The sequence below is a fragment of the Muntiacus reevesi genome, chromosome 11 (assembly GCF_963930625.1).
Source record: "Muntiacus reevesi chromosome 11, mMunRee1.1, whole genome shotgun sequence".
Classification (NCBI taxonomy): Eukaryota; Metazoa; Chordata; class Mammalia; order Artiodactyla; family Cervidae; genus Muntiacus; species Muntiacus reevesi.
In genome coordinates this window covers 17,535,698-17,557,905 of record NC_089259.1, presented here as the reverse complement: position 1 = coordinate 17,557,905, position 22,208 = coordinate 17,535,698, and the positions used below count along the sequence as shown (strand labels likewise).

Sequence of the window (22,208 nt, the reverse complement as noted above, 5' to 3'; positions counted from 1 at the left end):
CCTGGTAGCCAGAAGGTCTAGCTCTCATCTGGTGCTTCACAGATATTTAATAAATGCTTACTAAATTGATTAATGTTAGAGTTCTGTTTTGAGTTATACTTCCCTTACTGCTTTTACCTCACATAGGATAATTTAACAAACACCTGGATTTGACAAAATGAAGCAAGAAAATCTAATGAAGAGTTCAAGGAAAAAAGCCTGTGTAGTGAAATTCTGCACACCAGGGTAGTTTAGGACTGAGGATAGAGGAGTTGTACTTCTGGGTTTTGTGGTTTACAAAGCTCTCGGTCTTATGCTCCCCATCACTAGCCTTCCACATCCATGTCCTCAGTTTAGAGTCTCATTCTGTTCCCCTGGACCAGGGAAGCAGAATTGTATGCATCTAGCCTGTTCAAACCATATACCTGCAACCGAAGTAATCATTACTGTAGCTCTGTCAATGTCTTTCCACTACTACCAAACGAGGTCTAAACTTGAGGTCCTCCCTTGTCAGTCCCAAGCTAGCCCGTGGTCCAGCCTAACTGGAACATCTATGTTCCTAAACACACAAGCATTTTCCGACTTCTAGCCCACTGCTATGCCTCAGGCAAGAATGGTTTCCCTTCAAGTAAGCATCTTCAATTGCCATAGTCCTACCAAACCTTTAAAGCTCAGCTCAAATGCCAGTTTCTCCATAAAGGTTTTCCCTCACACTCCCCCTCCATCTACTGCAGCCCCTGAATTTCCACCCACTTTGTTTGGCCCTTTCCACACAACTGATCATGTTAGGTTGAGTACAGTCTTATATCCCACACTGGACTATAAACTCCTCAGGACAGAAACCATGACTCATACAGATTTGAATCTCCCAAGAGCACCCACTAAACGGTAAATGCTGAGAAAGATTTGTGGAAATTATCTAAATTAACATTGAAAGGAGGTAATGCCAGTGATAATCTCTAACAAAAACTATGTTAAAGCAATTTGGTTCATAATAATATCTATATATTCATAAATACATGCTCAGAATTTAGAAAACAAAGGTGATCTTATAATGCAGAAATATGCAAGACCCTAAGGACAAACTTTAAGCAGTTTTATTCTGGAGAGAGAAGGAAGAAAGGAAAAAAAAGATTTGCTCGATAAATTTGAAGGCCTGGAGGATCCCTGACAATAGCCTCTGGTCATGTAGCAAAAACCAAGTATGACCGGAGCTATACTTCTGAAAAGGATATTTCTTGGAATTTTTAAAAAGGCAATAAGTTACAGCAAAATGAAAGCTAATTTCAACTAACCCTTACTACATTTTATACAAAATATACATAACCAGATTTCATACCTAAATGTTAAGGCATTCTGTTCCGCATGCACGATGTATCTGAATTTCCTTATTTCTCTGTCTTTCTGCTTGTCATCCATGTGCGGGAAGTCAGCATACTCGGATCCAACAGGAAAAGCATTATAACCGCATCCTATGAAGTACATGGCGCCTGTCCCATCACAACTTCTCTATGGAAAGTGAGTGAACCAACAAAGCTGTGTTCAACATTCTGAAAAGACATCTTACATTGTATCTTTAAAGCCTAGTATCACACTTTGTATAACGGATTCACTTTTCCATAATACACTATAAAGCTATGGCAAACCTAGACAGCATATTAAAAAGCAGAGACTTGGCTGACAAAGGTCTGTATAGTCAAAGCTATGGTTTTTCCAGTAGTCATGTATGGATGTGAGAGTTGGACCATAAAGAAGGCTGAGTGCTGAAGAACTGATGCTTTCAAATTGTGGTGCTGGAGAAGACTCTCAGGAGTCCCATGGACGGCAAGGAGATCAAACCAGTCAATCCCACAGAAAATCAATCTTGAATATTCATTGCAAGGACTGAAGCTGAAGTGCCAATACCGTGACCACCTGATGCAAAGAGCCGCCTCATTGGAAAGACCCTGATGCTGGCAAGAACTGAGGGCAGGAGGAGAAGGGGATGACAAGAGGATGAGATGGCTGGATGGCATCACCGACTCGATGAACATGAGTTTGAGCAAGCTCTGGGAGATAGGGAAGGGCAGGGAAGCCTGGACTGCTATAGTCCATGGGGTCGCAAAGAGTCGGACACAACTTAGTGACTCAACAATGAACAACAGTGATAAACTGAGCCATCAGAAAAATACAGTATTAGATTTTCCTTCAGCAGGGTGATCTTGTCAAAGTTAAATTTCAAGCAGGCTGATCATCTCTAATATATATGTATATATTTTTTCCCCATGATTAAGAAGTTGAATATTTTATTAAATTGTTTATTCTCCTGCAAGGCTGTTGCTTCACTGTATAAAAATAGCACCAGCAAACACAGTGTATTGCAAAATTAAGACAGTAATATTCTTCACTGGACACTATACAACTAACAAACTTTTCTCCACTGGCAGTCATTTCTAGTGGGAAGATCATTTTGACCCAAATCCAAGGATAGCTGTAAGCAAGTTACAATGTCATATAAGGTATAAGATAACCATGTTATCCTTGAATTACATAATTTTTGTAATTAGTTTTACCAGAGATAATTTTCAGGAATTCTGAATATTATAACTGGAGCCTAGCATAAAAATCACAGGATGCTGTGGAAAAGATGCACAGTGTTTATCTGAAGGCATTAGAAAGTTAAGAGGTATTTTCTTCAGGAAACATTGTTGCAAGTAGTTTCTTTTGCTAAAAGTTCTTTTTAAGTATCTATCCACCACTAATTTAAGGCAACTATGCTAGATTAAGTTGTTTCAAAGTAGTTTATTTAGGGGTTCCATTTTCATTCCTCAATAGATTTTATGTATTTCTCATATGCTTCTTCACTCATTAGTTCATCTAGTTCTGAAGGGTTACTGAATGTCATCTTGATCAGCCAGCCATCTTCATAACAAGACTTGTTGACAAGTCCTGGATTTTCTGCTAGAGCTTTATTAATTTCAGTTACTTCTCCTGATTGAGGAGAATAGAGTTCACTAGCAGCTTTCACACTTTCCAAAGCATCAAACTCCTCTTGTTTGTTCAACTTTGTCCCAACTTCAGGCAGACTACAGTACATAACATCTCCCAAAGCTTCCTGTGCAAAATTGCTGATTCCCACTGTTACTGTTCCAACACCGTTTTCTGTTGTTACCCATTCGTGTTTTTCTGTGAATTTCCGCACCGACAGCAGCGCAGGGCCGCCGCGCAGCGCCCGGACGGCGCCCGCCCGCAGTCCCCAGGGCCGCGGCGAGCAGGGCGCTGGGGGCCCAGATGGCGCGCAGGCTGCCGGCCGCGCCCGCACGCTCCGCGCCGCTTGCAGTGCCACGTTCGCACGGGTGCCCATCTCTAGTATGTAATGTCAAGACAGTCCTTCATTTTAGCAGGTAGTTAAACACTCGCTTAATTCACAAGCTGTTTCACTTGACTCAGACATCCCACCCTGATGATAGGTTATAAAATCCTGGAGAACAGAAACCATGTTTTATACCTTCTTTCTGGCCCTTAAAGCACACCTATTATAGTGGTCCATACAGAGCGGGTACTCTATATTATTATAAATTATTGTTAATTTATTATACGCTCTGTGCTGTGCTACTGGTTAGCAAGTCAGAAATTCTAAAAATATTGTGAACAATTTCTGTTTGGAGTTAAACGTGCTATTTATATATATAGTTGGAAAATAAATAATGTATTTTCCTTTCATCTTTATGTTTAGTGAGCCTCTATTATGTGTATGTGTGTGTGTATATATATATAAAATAGAACTTCCTACATAAGTGGCATTTTTCTTTCTCCTTGTCAGTGGCATATTAGGTATTAATATGAATGCTTTATCAACTCTAAGAGTGAAGTATTTAATAAACCAAACCTGTTCATAATAGTTTGGAAAATGCTATAAACCTCACAAAATTTCAATATATTAATATTATAATTACTCATGTGATAGTATCAACAGTATCATACTTACTGTCTCCTAGTTCCATTCCTTCTCAACACATCCCTGTAATTTCAAGTCCTCATCATCTCTTTTCTTAATCTCCCTACCTCCTGTCTAGCCCCACTTTATTCTTAAAATGCAAATCTGATCATTTTTCCACTTAAGATATTCTTGGATTGCACTGTCCAGTACAGGAGCCATTAGGCACACGTGGTCAGCGCAACCCGAGAGGTGCCAGGAGATGCCCTGGAGAAGGAACTGGCAACCCACTCCAGGGTTCCTGCCTGGAAGGTCTCATGGACAGAGGAGCCTAGTGGGCTACAGGCAAGGGGGTTGCAGAAGAGTCTGACATGAATGAAGTGACTAAACAACAACAAATAAGTATAGAATACACACAGAATTATGAAGACTCAATACTCCCCTCAAATGCAAAATATTTTATTAAAAATATTAACCAATATTTTTATATTGATTACATGCTGAAATGGTAATATTTCTCAACAGGTGATTAAGTATATTCCTAAAATTAATTCACCTGTTTCTTATTTTTTTAATGAGGCTCTTAAGAACTTTTAAATCACATATGTGGCTTGCTTTTTATTTCTGCTGGTTAGTGCTATGCTAGGGTATCCCCACTGTCGAAAAGATAAAGTCTAAACTCTCCATGGTATACAAAATTCTTCATGGTGCAGCCTAATTTTTTTGCTACTCTACTAGACATAGCACTCTGGACTCCAATGTGCCAAATCGCTTGCATTTCCCCATATTCTTACGCACTACCTTTGGGTGTTACCCTCCGAGTCCCACTAACTTGCTCTGCTGATGAACTCCTCCTCATTCTTCAAGACTAATAGCACCTGACCTCCTCTAAGAATGCTTTACTTATTTCTCCGAGCAGAGAAAGAGGCCTCCTCTATGCTCTCACAATGTCATGTTATGATTACAGTTATATGCCCGTCTCTTTTTCACCTCTGTCTCCATCACTAGACTGTATAAGGCCATGAAGGGTGGAATATGTGGCCTTTAACTTCCCACTGTTCACGGGGGTACAGAGTCTACCCTGTCCTGTGGAAGGTGTTGAATGAAGGTTTACTAAATGAATGTATCAATCCAGAAAACTGCTGAAAGCACAAAGTGTTTTTAGAACTTAATAAATACCCTAATAAGAAATACTAATCTCCATGGGTCAATAAAATGTCATGCACTTAAGATCAAAATATGTTAAATAAAATCATTTAAATGATTATAAAGAATTAATTTCATACTTACAGATTTTCCTTCTGCCCAGATGACTGCCCCGACTCCTGTTTTATGATCCTCTGAAAGATACATGGCATGTGACTCAGTGAAAACCAATGATCTGTTAGTTTCAGAAATAGATTGTTTTTCCAAAAATAATAAATGTATTTATTGAAATATACTGCATAAATGTAGCAGCAATCCTTGACAACCTCACTAATTATGGAAAAGTATGAGAATAAATACTGTCAAACATAGAATATGGGAGCTAGGTATGAAATAATTATAGACAGTGTCACTACCAACCCAGTCATTGATGATGCGTGTGCAGAGATCACTGCAGTAGCAGTGTCCACACTTTGGTGACTTCAAAGCTGTAACCAGACTTTAGGGTAACTTTACTGAATTTCCACCAAGTCAGTTTTTAAATATCTGTTTCTAATAGATGATGAAAGTAAGACAGAAGTTTCTGAACTAATGGATTTGGTGTAATAGAATAACCATTCACAACAATCAAATGTGTCTTTTCCTAGCAATTTTTGCACTCTCATCAAGGAAAATACATTTCATGGATGTGTTCTTGCTATGAAAAAAGTTCAAACTTATAAACATATATCCATACACACACACACACACACACACACACACACACACACACACATATATATACTGCTGGAATATACATGAAAGGAGTTTAATTTACACAGAATGATGTCCTTTCCCTGACTTTCAGAGTTTACCTTGTGGGGAGAAGAATGCCAAGTTGGTGACATGATGCTCGTTTCTAAATCAAGTGGTAGAAGTTATAAATATTAGATTAAAATTCCCTGCAGAACCAATTACTTTGCAACAAGCAAAGCTCTATTTCTTTAAACTATTAACCTTAAACAGAAAATACAAAACCAAAATAGAAATACTACATATTCAAATTAAGTGATTAAGATTTTAGGTCTCTTTACCCAACCTGCTTGCCTTCCTCTGACATGAAGAATTTCATAACCAATACTTCCCTTTATTGATACCTGAGTCCATACACTCATGAAGCTCATGGTCTGGCATTGGAGGAAGGTGGTAACGAGAGTCTAAAAGCAGAGGCAGTGTGCTGGGCTATAAAGAAAAGGAGCATGATACGAGGAACAGTGTGGCAGGAATGTACTTTAGAGGTGGAGACTGTCAGCAAAGGGATTTTGGGATAAACAAAGTCTTGTGCCTTCCAAGATCTTCAGAATATAACATGGTGAGAAAAGAACATAATAATGGCTTTATGCTCTTTTCTAAGGCAAGTAGCAGAAGCTAAAAACCAAAACCTTTAAGTAAAATTGTACTTAATACATGCATAAATCTGGAACAAAAAATGAAAAACTCATAGAAATTCTTCAAATCCCAAGTTTTTAATTTTAAAAGTTAAAAATATTAACTTTATCTAGAGAGCTCAGGGCAGTGACTAACATATGGTAAAAGCTCAAAAACCGTTTGCTGAATGAAAAAAAAACAGAGTAATACGATTTTAATGAAATAAGAATATCTATTTGCTGGGGGGGGGGGGGAGAGAAATTCTTCATATCAAGTCTACTTTTCCTACCACTTCCTGTCTTTCCTAGAAGACACTAAGTATTCTTCATATTATTATTTTTCAGTCCAGAAGCCACTTTTTCTGTTTCAGTCTAAGGACAGACTAAATCTTGTCAAGAGAGGGAAAAAATGTGGATTTTTAAAAAATTTTCTTCTTTTTTTTAGAATTTTGTTTATGGCTGTGCTGGGTCTTCATTGCTGCGCAAGCTTCTCTCTAATTGCGGTGAGTGGGGGTTATTCTCTAGTTGCCGCGTGAGAGCTTCCCACTGAGGTGGCTTCTCGTTGCAGAGCGTGGGCACTTATCTAGGTCGCCCAGGCTTCAGGAGCCGGGGCACATGCGCCCAGCAGCTGCAGCTCCCGGGGGCTCTCCAGCACAGGTTCAATAGCATCTGGGCTTAGCTGTCTCACAGCATGTGGATCTTCCAGGATCAGGGATTGAAGTCGTGTCTCCTGCATTGGCAGGCAGGTTCTTTCCACTGAGCCACCAGGGAAGCCCCACAAAACGTGATTTTTAAACTAAGCTCCACTGTTCAGCTAAGGTTAGTTTCACCAAAAGAATATTCTTTACTACATGTCTTTTGAAATCGGAATAAAATTTCATCCATATACAATGGAGTAGGTTTCACTCAGCTCTCAAGGTTGGATGACAGATGAGGTAATTTCTCAAAAATCTTTTCACATCTGTAATTTTTGTAAAACTTCTTAAAAAAAAAATCTTTTATGTCTATAAATTGCTACCCAGGATCTGCTCATTCACAGGGTTTTCTCTGTATACCCTGGAAGGAAAGGTCAACTTATAATCACTAAGCCAAACTCCTAGGACCCTTTGTTCACTGAAAGCCAGAGGACTCTTTGCTATTGTTCTGGAACACAGGCATGGTTATTTTCACTCCCAATACTGTGGTCACACCAGGGTTTGTCCAAGTGTGGTCCACAGACCAACTGCATCAGAATCACTGGACGCTTGTTCAAAAGGCAGACTCCTGACCCCCGTGGAAACTCCCTGAATTAACCTCTCCAAGGGAGGCGGCAGACTTGGAAACCTAGATTTCTCATGAGCATTGCCTCAACTGAAATTTGAGAACCGCTGAGTTATGATTTGAAACAGTTAATTAAGCTTTTTGGCTATATCACTCTACTTTCATCATCAACATTGTGTAGTTCAGGAGGAAGGCATAATTGTCAGCTTTGGAAAACACCTAGTCTAATGGAAAACAGGACATAAAAAGAAATCAAAACTCACACTTAAACAAGATAGATAAGGTGCGATGCCCTACAGTTGTTTGGCATCATACAGTTTGTGCCTGTAGTAGAATCAAATTCTTTTAAGAATCGTGTGATGATTAACCCTGTTGAATGTTGGAATCCCTTGCAGAATTTTAAAAATTCACAGGCCTAGGACATACCCACAGGGACCAGGCTTAGTAGGTCTGGGTTAGAATTTGAGCATTTGTACTTAGGACTTCCCTGGTGGCTCAGATGGTAAAGCATCTGCCTATAATGTGGGAGACCTGGGTTCAATTCCTGTGTCAGGAAGATCCTCTGGAGAAGGAAATGGGAACCCACTCCAGTACTCTTGCCTGGAAAATCCCATGGGCAGAGGAACCTGGTGGGCTACAGTCCACGGGGTTGCAAAGAGTCGGACACGACTGAGTAACTAAACTTTCACTTTTTAATAAAGGTTTCTATGGTGATCCTGACAAGCTGCCTTTAAAAACTCCATTTTACTGAAATTACTTCAACCCGAGGTCTTTGTTGAGCGTGTACTGCAGACCCAGTGCATCTGTATGGATTTTCTCTGAAGATTTTCTCTGTCCTCCTTCTCTTCTTGGGATAAGTTTTAAAATTCCTACTATATAGCCCACTCACCAGATATTCCTCTACTGTTCCTCCTGCCGACATTTTCTTTTCCCTATTTCAAAGCCGCATTTTAAAAAGTGATCATCATTCTACTTTCAAAAATGTTATGTCTGGTAAGATATAAAAACACTATTCTGTAAATGGAAATATAGATACCACCCTTTATCATGATAAGGTAAAATTCCCAAGTAATATTTTCCTTCTTCACATACATATTCATGTACAATTTAATAAAGTAAAAATTGTTTGATTTCTCCCCTTGCAGTTTGAAAACATACCAGAAATTGGAAGAATCTGCCAAATTTTCTTTACTTTGTTCCTACTGGTTATTAGAAATTCATATTTTTAGTTTAAAGATTTTTTTAAAGTTTTTACTAAATACTGAATACATATAGAATATTGAGCAGTTAAAAAAGAGGACTAATTCTGGTTCTCTCTTTTTGTCCTTTCTCTAGTGGAGGGCTCATTCAACTCGGAAATGATAAAAGCAAGAAGCAGAAAGGGCTGAATTAGATCCTGATTTACAAATGCAACATCCAATACAGGCCACAAGAAATCCTAAAACTGCTCTAAGAAAGAGTTGTCTACTCAAGGGTCTCACTGACTTCTCTATATTGGCACGAGCAGCAACACTTTAGTATCTAAGAGTCAATAAAGGCTACCAGAAGTGAAATGAACACCACTTTATGTCTGACACAAATACAACCCCATCAACCCCGATTTAGGAACTAAGCGTGTAACTCACCAGTTCGATATGCCAGTAACCTGGCCTGAATCATGCAGTGCCTTGCAATTTCTTGTGGCAAACTTTGGTTGTGAATTTCATTACTGTGTTCGGTGTTGCCACAATAAAATCCGTAGTGTTTAAAGTTGGGCACGCTGGAAGCTACTGCGGCCAGGAGAAGGACAAGATCTTTCATGTTCTGCCTTAGATTGCTAAAGTACGGATTCTCACACAAGTTCTCCAAACCTATAGTCATCAGTATTTGCTTATGCATTTCTTCATTGGAAACCAAAAATATCATTTCATACTCTTTTATTCTCTCTTGTTTACATTCAGAATAAAAATCAAAGTTAGTGTCTGGCAGTGTTTTGGAAATTTTTTGAATAAAGTCACATTTGTAAGAGGTCTCCTCTACAAACTGCACCATGTAACACACCACAGGCTGAAGTAAGACACACACGTGGGCCCGACTGTTGGACTTCAGTCTTTCCACTGCTTTGGCATCTAACTTTGCATCTTCGAAACCAGAAGCCTCAGTGAGCAAACTTATTTCTGGGTCAGCAGGCCAATATGAAATTCGATTAACTCCAGCTGAAAAACAAAAATATGAAAGGTAGTTAGCAGATGCCTGCTGAAATTAAGGGTTTTCTTGATAAATCCATTATACCATTGCGGTAGATCCTGAGGTCCCAATGTAATAAATGTCTACTACCAAATCACCAGTAACATAGCCCGAGTGTTGGCAAACTGTGGCCACAAGCCAAATCTGTCCCGTTGCCTACTTTTGTACAGCTTGCGGGTCAAGAGTGCTTTCACAGCTTTAAATAGTTGAGAAAATCAAAAGGAAAATACTTGTAACACAATGAAAATTACATAAAATTCAAATTTCAGTGCCTGTAAAGATTTGTGGGAACACAAATCATTGACATAGTCTCATTGTTTCTGTACTATGATGGATTAGCTGAGCTGAGAGCTGAATAGATGTATGAATACGATACAGCCTGCAAAGACTAAAATACTTATTATGAGGCCCTTTATAGGATATGTTTGCTGACAAAAAAGCCCATGAGAAGTATCTATGGAATCAATGGTTTTGCTAAGTGTGAGCTAGGAAGATGTACCAAGGTCCTCTAAGTAATGAAATGGCTGCTTCTAGAAATAGTACAGCATAACTGATATTGACTAGAGTTTTGAACCTAAAATAAACAATTCATCCACGCGTGGAAAATGTACTGGTACTTTAAACTCTTTCTCTGGGAAGCTCGTCTAAGAAAATATTTGAAGTAAAGACAAAAAATAAAAATTCAAGTACATATATGTTTCGTGCAGCATTGTTTAAAACAGTAAAAATAGAAAAAAATCTAAATGGCCAAAACGGGGGCACAGTTTAACACATTACAGTCCTCCTCATAATAAAATATAAAGTTATCCAAAACATCCACAAAGAATTTATAACGTGATGGGAGCAGGGAAGCAGGGGGAGAGGAAGAAGTGTGAACTGCTTTTAAGAATGCAAAATTAAGGACAAAACAACAAACTGGACGGAACATTTTTCAGTCAACGTAGCAGAGGAAAAGTGAGTCATTTTAATATGGGCTGCTGTCCTCAGCGGCTCAGTCGTGTCCGACGCTTTGTGACCCCATGGACTGTAGCCCGCCAGGCTCCTCTGTCCCTGGGACCCTCCAGGCAAGAGTACTGGAGGGGGGTGCCAGGCCCTCCTCCAGGGGGATCTTTCTGACCCGCATCAAACCCAGAAGCTGGATCAAACCCAGCAATACTGCAGGTGGATTCTTTACCGCTGAGCCACCGAGGAGTCCCAACTTTAACGTACAGAGATCGAAATTCTTGAGAGCACATGTGAATTGACAAGAGAGAAAGTAAATTTACAAAAGAGAAAGCAAAACTGAATAACAAACATGAAAACAGTCTTAAATTTGTGTTTGGAACTGAACAACAAGACGCCTAATACAGAATTAAACACATAAATGTTCATCAATTAACTAGTATTTACAACAAAGAAACCCCTCTGCTCATGTCTCATATAATTTCCATTAGAAAAGGCATTTATGTTTTTTTATCATTGTGCCCAGAGGTGAATAGACAGATGACCCACAGGTTTTCTATATTCAAAATAATAAACATCTGAGTTGAACAAACGCACATTTCTATCTACTCCTTGCTACTATAGACTTACTGTGGCTGGGGCTGCAAGGTAACTCCTCTGAAGGCCTCCTCTGAAGGAGGCTCCAGCCACAAAACCACTTCTTCGGGAAGTGCCTACAGCTCCAGGGAACTCCCCTTATCACCAATCTGATCTTTACTCTCCTGCATTGGCAGGCAGATTCCTTACCACTAGCCACCTGGGAAGCTCATGTAAAAGACATACCATTTTTTAAATAGGAAAATGGTCTGGATACATACCTAGGTGCAAAACAGAATCATAAACACAAAGATTAGAGACTAGCCCAGTGTGTATAGATAGCTATACATTAATTCTTTATGCTCCTCCTTCCAAAGGGTAGAGTAGTCATTGGGAGGCAGCCACCCAGCCAGGAATTACAGTTCCCACAATGGACACAAACAGAAATGGTGTCTGTGACTTCCCCAGGCCAGGGTTTTTAAGAAACAGGTATGTTTTCTCTTGCTTTCCCTAGTGGCTCAGTGGTACAGAATCCGCCTGCCAACACAGGAGACTTGGGTTTGATCCCTGAGGTTGGACGATCCCCTGGAGAAGTAAATGACAACCCACTACAGTATTCATGCCTGGGAAATCCCATGGACAGAGGAGCCTGGTGGGCTACAGTTCACGAGGTCGCAAAAGAAGCAGACAAGACTTAGAGGCTAAACAACAATAACAAAGCAACATTTTTTGAACATTCAAAGAGTCGGACACGACTTAGTGCCTAAACAACAACATGACTTCTCTACCCTGTCTCCAGACACAGGAGAGGCCAGCAGGGATTCCAGTGGCAATACAAGAGAAGATGCCAAGGCCCACAGATCAACCACGTAAGAGCTGGCTGCTGTTCGCTAACACCTGCATTGAACTACTACATGCGTGATGAGTGTCTAATATATTCAGCCACGGGAATGTTGTTGGTGTTTGTTAAAGCAGCTAGTATTAGTCTGCCAATACACTGAGGGTCACCTAACTAGTAAGTGACACAGCCGAGACCAGAATACATGTTTTCCGATTCTTCTTACAGTTTATTAAACTGTCTTCAGATACATATGTATATTTTTAAATTATATTAGGCAATTTGATTTGTTCTCAGATAAATGTGATTAATCCCCAACAAAGCCTTATCTGCACTTACCATTTACAATCATTTTCAAACAAGCAGAACATGGCTTTCTGGAAAAATAGAGATCACAGTTTTTCAGCTTTGACCCATGTTTTATCAGAGCAATTTTCCCAGCATGTAAATCTTCACTTGAACAGTGGAGACCAACAATTTTCATATTTTTCACCACCACAAGACCAGTTTTCTTCACCTGTATTAAAATATAAAAGTAATTTATTTTATAATATCTAATGATCATATCATGGATTATACTTGATTTATGAAGAAAATGAAAGTTTAATTCTTTTTTTTTTTGGAAAGTTTAATTCTTCATCTGAACATAGTTTGAACAAATGTACATTTCTCATTAGGTCCAAAAAATTTTCTGAAGGTTTAAAGTGTTGACTTTATAACAGAAATTTTCTAAATCTAGGCTTTCTTAACCAAACAAGCATTTAATTATCACAAATTTATCCTAGTAAAAAATGAATTACTTTTTACCCTAGTAAAGGGCAATAATGAAGTTGATTTGACTTGTTTCTTATAGCATATAGCCTAAGACTACTTAGTACTAAGGCTCTAGATAGTAAGAAGGAAAAATTTCGCAAACCCTGTGATTTTACACATGGGTAAGTGAAGCCCAGAAAATTTACATGACTTTCTGAAAGACTCACAGATGGTAAAAGCCAGAACTAAATCAGAGATCATCTTAAATTAAAAAAAAAATTTTTTTTAATTGAAGTATAGTTGATTTATAATGCTGTATTAGTTACTGATATAAAGCAAAGTGACTCAGTTATACATATATACGTTCTTTTTTTATATACATGCTTTTCCGTTATGGTTAACCATAGGATATTGAAAATAGTTTTCTATGCCATATAATAGGACCTTGCCATTTATCCATTCTATATAGATAAAAGTTTACATCTACTAACTAAAAATTTTTTAATTGATCATATTTTGCTTTTTATTCGTATTTATTTACTTATTTGGCTTTGGCATGTGGGATTTTAGTTCCCTGACTGGCAATTGAACCTGTGCCCTCTGCATTGGGAGCACAGTGTCTTAACCACTGGACCATGAGGGCAGTCCCTAAAATATTTTAAATGCTGACTAAAATAAAGATAATTCTCAACTTCCTTCTAACAAACGATTCTACTAATTTTTAAAACTATGGCAGTCTAGACTAACATGGTTAGGATCCACCTCCCACAAATATATAGACTATTTATAATTTTTTAAATGTTTTAAAACATATCGTCAAGCTCGAGGAAAGGAAGACATAACCTCAGGTGTTAGAAAGGAAGAGAGAACTCAAAGCAAGAGCAGTAAGTCACAGCCGTCTCAGCGGTCTCTCACCCACAGTGAGGGGCTGGGCTGACTTTTATTTTTCAGTCCCAGAAGCTGGGCATGGGCTGAAGGGCTAAAGAGTGGTTCCTTTAAACTTAAGGTGACCTAATTTATACAGATACTAATCAAAAAGGCAGCTGCAACAATATTACGTCAGATAAAACACATTAGGGTTAAAAATCAGTTCTGCGTGTGCCACAAAATAGCCGTTTTCACAGCAAAAGATTCTGAAGGAAGGGACATAAAACTAATCCTTGGGTTCATAAGGGATTTTACAATACGAGGGGGACTTGGGCTGAGAACAGTGTCCATTATTCCCTATTCCCTTTCAAAAAGATTTTACTCTAAAGTTATTCCCAAGAGGACACGTTTGAAATCACTTTCAAGAAGAGGCCAAACTAAAAGAGCCAAGTTTCGGTTTCAGTTGAGTATAAATTTCTGTAACAGTGGAAAATGAGACTCAAGGTAATATCTAAAAATCATTCTTAAAAAATGAAGCATTACTCATCAATTAATTTTTTTTATTGGAACAATCTTTTAGGCCACATTTATCACTTTTTTTGTTGTTGAGAGTACTTTTTACTTTCGAAAATATCTTTTTTTCCTTCCCATTTTGTTTCTAGCTAGAGCCAAAACCTCAAGTTTGAGACCAGGATCCTCCCATCCCAAACTTAAAGCCAATAAAAGCCTCTGTTGCATTCCATTCTGGGACCTCTGCTTACTTCAACTCCCAGAAGACCAAATCTTTGCAGTGAGTCACTGTTCTGGATCCTGATTTTGCTTCACTTCACTAGCATCTTGGCAAGTCGCCTACGTAATCCTAATCACAGTTTTACAGTAAAACAGAACAGAAGTGAAAGAGGACAGTCTGTTTTGTATACATTCATTATTTTTTTCCTTTTGCCTTTCTTATAATTAAAAACATCTAAATATCCTCAAACCAATTATTTCTATATTCTTGTTGGGCATTTTCGAGACTCACTCTCAGAAATAACCAGAAGTCTCCAGGAACGTACATCGAGGTAACTTTTTTGTACAACAAAAATGTACAAGGTAACTTTTTTCCAAATATGAATGTTTTGTCTCCACTGCACACCCAATGAATCAGAGTCTCTCTGGAAAACTCAGAGATTAAGATAGCAAGGAAATACTATGCATATTAAAAAGAATGAGGCTCATCTGGTCAGGTTTGGGCTTTGATGTTACTCTACTTATAAGCTAGTAAATTGGCCTGGCGCTGTTTCATAGATGCTAGCAGAAGGCATCCTAAGTCAGAAACAACTATGGTCCACAGTACAGCAAGCAGTGCGAGCCTATGTCTGCGATGGTTCCCTGGCCCACACGGGGTCATGCGGACGGGCCTATATAGATGTCTAGACACAAAGTGAGCTAGCTTCGTTATAGGAGAGGAACACTGCGCTCGGGAATTCTGCTGTGTTTTATTGAGAATAGTGAGCAAACCTGTTCTATGTCCCAGACAGAGACATTACTTCAACCCTCAAGGTTACCTGCTGCAAACTCAACTCCTGAGAAATGGCCCGGGCAAAGCACATTCTTGGCAAGACCAGCAGGATGTGCTGGAGTTTGAGAGAATATGGAACAGTGTTTCTCAACACATTCTATATGAACTCATATGGGAGGGTGACTAGGGTGAAATTTGAAAATGTTTAAAAAAAAAAAGCAAGATGTAGGAACAGATTACAGACTAAATAATCCTATCTGGTCTCACCTCCCCACCCCCAGCCTTTGGAGAGACATACATAGACTTGTAAATGTATGATTTTTAGAAAGGTACACAAAAACTCTCCTGGAAATGGGAAAGGGGAACTTGAATATAAAAGAAACTTTTATTCTACTTTGTATCATCCCTTTTGCTTTGTTATTATGAACATGCCTTTTTTTAAAATCATAAAAATGCACCTGTTTTTTGTCAGCAGGTACTCTGGCCATCTCTTCACTGTCTCCTAAGGGTCCATGCTTTCCTTCCTCCTTTTCCTAATTAAAAGCAGATTGGTGGGGGGAAGGATTAGTACCTAAAATGTGATTAATTCAATATTTCCTATGTAAAAAATAGGAAGTGGAGGAAGTAATGATGTTGGTAATGAAATGATGGGGGTGTGGATGCTGGTAGTGCTGACTATATGTATGACGATAATAATAGTACCTAACAGTTACCATGTATCTGGTCCTAAATCACTTTCTTTAATTATCCCAGCTTTACAAAGTAGCTATAATTATTCTCATTTTCCAGATGAAGAAACTGTGGATAGAGATTAAATATCTCAACCATGGTCACAGAGCTAATAAATGGGTAAGCAGGGATCTGAGCCCCTAATCCACTGTCTTCACTGTCCTGGAAAAGTGTGTGAGGTCTTTCACCATAAAGATAAGGTCCCAGAGGACACCATGGGAAGAGCTGGGAGAGAAAGACAGTACATGATCTATAGAGAAATATGAGGGAACAATGCAGTTATTCTAAAGTCTTACTGAAGTAATATTCAGGAAATTTTAGATAAGTCTTACTTAACTGAAATTTAAAACTATGAACCAGTAGGAGAGATAACTGTTTTTAAATGACAGCCATGTTCAAGAATAATCGATTTCTAGTCCAAAATATTTTTTTCAAATTTATTTATTTTAATTGGAGGCTGATTACTTTACAATATTGTAGTGGTTTTTGCCATACATTGACATGAATCAGCCATGGGTGTACCTGTGTTCCCCATCTTGAACCCCCTTCCCACCTCCCTCCCCATCCCATCCCTCAGGGTCATCACAGTGCACCAGCCCTGAGCGCCCTGTCTCATGCATCTAACTTGGACTGGCGATCTGTTTCACATATGATAATACACATGTTTCAATGCTATTCTCTCAAATCATCCCACCCTCGCCTTCTCCCACAGAGTTCAAAAGACTGTTCTATACATCTGTGTCTCTTTTTCTGTTTCCCATATAGGGTTATCGTTACCATCTTTCTAAATTCCATATATATGCGTTAGTATACTGTATTGGTGTTTTTCTTTCTGGCTTACTTCACTCTGTATAATAGGCTCCAGTTTCATCCACCTCATTAGAACTGATTCAAATGTATTCTTTTTAATGGCTGAGTAATATTCCATTGTGTATTATTCCAAAATTTTTAAGTACTTATGGTGTTTTTTTTCCCCCTCAGAAGTCCCACTCATTTATCTAGTTTTAGATTGGATAATTAAAAATTCTTATTCTTTATATTATGTATACTTTGCTGAACAATCCTCAAGACACATTCATACAGTGTAAATATTTGACAACACAGAAAACTCAGATAGCAGTTATATTCAGAAATGGTTGTAGTTAATAATTCCCTAAGGTTGGCAAAAATTATAATTTAAATGTGCAGTAATAAGAGAATAGACATATTACATTGACAGGATGGATTGTTATGCAATCATTAAGATGACAATAAAATAATAAAAACCTAGAAGAAAACAAGTGGTAAGCTTCTTGACATAGGCTTTGGCAATTTTTTGAATCTGACACCAAAAGCAAAAGAGCAAAAGCAAAAATAAACAACTGGAAATATAACAAACTAAAAAGCTTGTTGAGCTGGAGAAAATATTTGCAAATCACATATCTGACAGAAGGCTAATATTCACAATATATAAAGAACTCACACAACTCAGCAGCAAAAAAAAAAAGTCCAACAAATCCAATTAAAAAATGGGCAGAAGATCTGAATAGACATTTTCCCAAAGATATACAGATGGTCAACAGGTAAACAAAAAGATACTGTACATCGTGAATTAACAGGGAAGTGCAAATCAAAGCCACAATGAGATATCACCTCACCCCTGTTCGAATGGCTGTCATCAAAAAAGTGAGAACTGCCCAGTGTTAGGGACGGTGTGGGAAAGGGAACCCTCAGGCACAGTTGCTGAGACTGCAAATTGGTTCAGGCACTATGGAAAACAGTATGGCGGTTCTTCTAAAAATTAAAAACAGAACTATAACATGAACCAGCCATTTCACTTCTGGGTATTTATTGAAAGAAGATGAAAACACTAACTTGAAGAGAGATATGCACTCCCAATGTTCACTGCAGCATTATTTACTTCAATAGCCCAAATATGAAGACAACCTCAGCATCCACCAACAGATGAATGGAGAAGAAACATTGTGTGAGTATTCAATACTCACAGAATTGAATACTGTGAATGAACAGAATGAAATCTTGTCATCGACAACAACATAAAGGGGTCTAAAGGGCATCATGCTAACTGAAGTAAGTCAGACAGAGAAAAAGACCATATGATCTCTCTTATATGGGATTCTCAAAAGAAACAATCAAAAATCCCTAAGTTCATAGACCCAGAGAACAGAATGATGGCTGACAAAGAGAGGGGTGAGGGTGGGAGAAATTGCTGAACCACTGGCTACTCCGAAAGCATTAGACTAAGTTGCCACTCCAGTGTTTATAACAGTATTACAACATGAACATTTTCAATGTTGTTAAGTCAAAAGGGCAGGATACAGAATTAAATGATATCCAATGAATAAAGGAAATAGAGCAAAAAGATTGTGAAACAGCACCAAAACATGAGTAGTCTCCAAGTGGTGCAATTATGAGGGATTTTTTTTCTTCTATTTTGTAAATAATAAACATGTATTATTTTCCTAACAGATAAAAATATTTTATTTTTAAAAAGACAAAGACTTTTAGAGTGTCAAAAGCAGTGTTTCCAATACAAGTACACGCGAAATGGCATCTTAAGTTTCTGTGGCTTACTTTCTATAGCAAAAGCAGGATAAAGAATTTAAGTGAAACGAATTTATTACTTTAGCTTAGAGAACATTTTTCTTAATAGGAAAAAGATCTTAACTTTGTGAACATCATGTGCAATTAATAGTGGAATTATTTATATAAATTAATGTGCCTGTCTGATGGAAAAGAACAAGATATATTTTGTGTGTGTGTGTGTGTGTGTGTGTGTGTGTGGTGTATATGAATGAATTAAAATGATACCAAATCTTGATATTAAAAAAGGTTCTTCAAAATTATTAGTCAATTTGTAAAAAGCCCCACTTTTAATTAATGTTTAATTGAAATACATTTGACATATAACATTGTAAAATATTAAGGTGTATATTAATTTGATACATTTGTATATTATGATTGCCACTATAGCAATAATTAGCAACTCAATCATGTTACACAACTATTCACTTCTTTCTAGCAGTTGGAATAGTTAAATCCTAGTCTCTTAGCATGTTTGATGATTATAAAACAGTATTGTTTTCCGCATTCCCTGCGACTGTGCACTAGATCTCCAGGGCTTATTTACTACTCATAAGTCTGTACCCTTAAACAACATCTATCTTGTCCCCTCAGCCCCCAGTAACCACCATTTTACTCTCTACGAGTTTGGCCATACAGTACTTGTCTTTCTGTCTGACTTACTCATTTTGCATAATGTGCTCAAGGTCCATTTATTATGCCACAAATAGGAGGATGTCCTTCCGTCTCACAGCTGAATAACACTGCAATGTAAAGTCCAACTTTTAAATACACTTTAAAAGGCTTAAATCTTAAACATTTGCTTCTGTCTCTTTAAGACAAATTCTATCAGCAAAAAAAAAAAACCCCAAACCAAAAAAACCAACGGCTTGGCAATCTTCTATTTTCATAAAACAATACTAAGCTATTAACAACTAGGAAGAATAAAGGACTTCAAAATCCATGAAGAAAATGAAGAACTTTCTCAAAGCCAATAATAGAAAGTGGTTGAAAAATAGGAAATAAAAATGCACAACATCTTAAATAATGTTTTATTTATAAAACATTTCACATAGGTATTGGGAGAAAACCACTCCAAGAACTATCATTTTATCATGAAGTAAATTCCCTATCTACACATGGACCTAACACTCTTCACAAAAGTTAACTCAATATGAGTCACAGGCCAAAACTATAACACTCCTAGAAAATAAGCATAGGAGAAAACCTAGATGATCTTGAGTATGGCAATGACTTTTAAAATACAACACCAAAGGCATGATGCATGAAGGAAATAAATGGTAAGTCGGACTTCATTAAAATTAAAAACCGCTCTGTAAAAGACAAAGTCTCAAGAGAACGAGAAGACAAGTCACAGACTAGGAGAAAATATTTATAATAGACACATCTGATAAAAGACTGCTCTCCAAAATATACAAAGAACTCTTAAAACTCAACAATAAGAAAACAGACAACCTGATTAAAACGTGGGCCAAAGACCTTAACAGCCAGCTGACCAAAGAAAATACAGATGGCAGTCTGAGAGGGTAACTGCTAATATTCTATTTTTAGTCTGGAAAGCGAAACCATCACAGCTATGAACTACAAGCATCACACTAAACCACGCGAGTGTTTTGCAAATTTGAAGGCTTACTGAGTTTGTTTTTAAGTGTGACCGAAACTAGAGCAATAAAATCAGATTTTAGACCACCGCTTGCCTAAAGATTGAAAAACTATCTACGAAACAAATTATACCTGAGATTTCTGTCTTTGGGTTTTCACCGCTGGGAAGAGTTCCATCCAGAGACTGAGCAGAGTGAAAAGGTTGACTTTAGAAAGCCTTGGTATTTCACCTACAAAAAGAGAGGGCAAACACTTAAAACTTTTACTGATGATGAAAATCAGAACTAAGCTCACTGCCACTTGGGTGCTGCAGCCTTGGCTCCGCTGTTTTAGCAACAGGCATAGAAAAAGGATTCGTGTGCAAAAGAATCAAAGCACTTTCTTATCAGAAAGTTTCAGCCTCCATAAGGGCAACCTCTTCCAGCATCTTCCGAAGTTGGGCCCTCTTTCACCCAGCAGGGAAAAAAAAGTACAAGTGACGCATGTAGCTATGGGAATTATATTTTTTAAAAGTTATGACAAGTCCTTGCATCGGAGATCACGGTGAAGCAAGCTTTACTCTGAAGTAATGAGGCGCTGCAACAAGGGCAGGGATTAGAACATAAACTAAAAATACGGTGACCTTAGAAGGTAAAGCAGCTGAAATACAGGAAAGCGCCGCGTGCGGTTAATTTTGGAATGAAGTTTAAAAAACAACACAAAACACGGTTTAGGGAATTTTCAGGCTCGCCGATCCCCAGAGATCCCAGCTCCAGGACCTGGGAGGAAAAAGTAAAGGGGAGTGAGGTGTGAGCGCAACTTCAGAAGCCAGTGCAGCCGGGCCAGGAGATCCCGGTGACGGAGGCGGGGACGCGCCCGGGGCAGAGATGGGACACCCAGGAGCAGAAAAGCAGGCGAAGAAGAGCAAGCAGGAAACCCGGAGTGAAACGGCGGGAGACGCGCAGAGCAGAGCTGACGGCGGGAGCAGGATTCGGGGCACTCACCGGTCATGCTGCCCGTCTGGGTGCTGACTGACCGTCCGGCCCCCGCGCTCTCCAGATTTTGCATCTGCCCCACTTCTCTCATCCCCAGCCTAGCGGCCTCTGCTGCCCAGGAAACCTCTCGCTGTCCTGCATGATCTTTGCCCCAGCAACCCCACCTCTCGTCTCCACCCAGAAACAGTACTGCGACGGCCAACTCGGCGCAGTCAGATGACGCATGAGCTCGGCGGCCATTTCCGGGCGCCCTGTGTGACGTCACGGCGAGGGGCGGCCGCGGAGGCACAGGGGCTACTCCTCCCATGGCGACCCGGCGAGTAGTAGGGGACACGGGGCCGTGAATCATTTGACGCTCGTGTTTGCGTTCATAGGGTTTGCTGAATGAAGTCTGGTCGCTTGACGATGTCTTGGCTCGAAGTCCCAAGTTGCGCACACTTGGCGAGGGCGATTAGGCTTCGCATACGTGAGAGTTGGCCCGGGAGTGAAGGAGAATTGAAATGGAAGTCAGTGTTAATCACTCAGTCTCTCCCACTCTTTGCGACCCCATGGACTGTAGCCCCCCTGGTTGCTCTGTCCGTGGGATTCTCCAGGCAGGAATACTAGAGTGGGTTGCCACTTCCTCCTCCAGGAGATTTTCCCGACCCAGGGACCAAACCCAGGTCTCCTGCATTACAGGCAGATTCTTTACTGCCTGAGCCACCAAGATGGAAACTAACCCCCATACAGTTAGCGGTCAGGGTCTCAGGGAGTTTGAGAGGCGAATGATGTGGGAACTAGGCGGTCCCAGGTGGTTATCCTCTAAGGTTGGCCAGTGCTGGGCAACTTAGTATCAGGGACCGCCACAAGAACATCCTGCTGCTTCTTAAACACATGAAGACATTGAAGGTAGAACTGTCCTCAGGAAATT

The 22,208-nt window shown here is 39.1% G+C and overlaps 2 protein-coding genes across 5 annotated transcripts in view; both read right to left on the bottom strand.

Moving 5' to 3' along the window:
* CDADC1 (cytidine and dCMP deaminase domain containing 1) overlaps positions 1 to 21,506 on the bottom strand; it is a 32,078-nt gene extending 10,572 nt beyond the window's left edge. Inside the window, exons 1-8 of one of the 4 annotated variants that reach the window (XM_065901717.1) lie at positions 21,308 to 21,323; positions 20,457 to 20,554; positions 19,386 to 19,465; positions 15,869 to 15,943; positions 12,629 to 12,806; positions 9,333 to 9,902; positions 5,186 to 5,235; positions 1,319 to 1,488 (exon numbers count right to left, since the gene is read on the bottom strand). In XM_065901717.1, the coding sequence (XP_065757789.1) occupies positions 1,319 to 1,488; positions 5,186 to 5,235; positions 9,333 to 9,902; positions 12,629 to 12,806; positions 15,869 to 15,898 (998 nt within the window). In that variant the 5' untranslated portion in view covers positions 15,899 to 15,943; positions 19,386 to 19,465; positions 20,457 to 20,554; positions 21,308 to 21,323. Of the gene's footprint in view, positions 1 to 1,318; positions 1,489 to 5,185; positions 5,236 to 9,332; positions 9,903 to 12,628; positions 12,807 to 15,868; positions 15,944 to 19,385; positions 19,466 to 20,456; positions 20,555 to 21,307 lie in introns of all 4 variants that reach the window. The other 3 variants (XM_065901715.1, XM_065901719.1, XM_065901716.1) reach the window with 3 other exon arrangements.
* LOC136144448 (glycine cleavage system H protein, mitochondrial-like) lies at positions 2,722 to 3,472 on the bottom strand. The gene has a single exon (XM_065902306.1). The coding sequence runs from the start codon at positions 3,320 to 3,322 to the stop codon at positions 2,780 to 2,782; it is 543 nt and encodes a 180-aa protein (XP_065758378.1). The 5' UTR covers positions 3,323 to 3,472; the 3' UTR covers positions 2,722 to 2,779.
* Positions 21,507 to 22,208: the final 702 nt, after the last annotated feature.

Coding starts and splice junctions, on each gene's coding strand:
- LOC136144448 (XM_065902306.1), bottom strand. CDS start 3,322: ATGGGCACCCGTGCGAACGTGGCACTGCAAGCGGCGCGGAGCGTGCGG.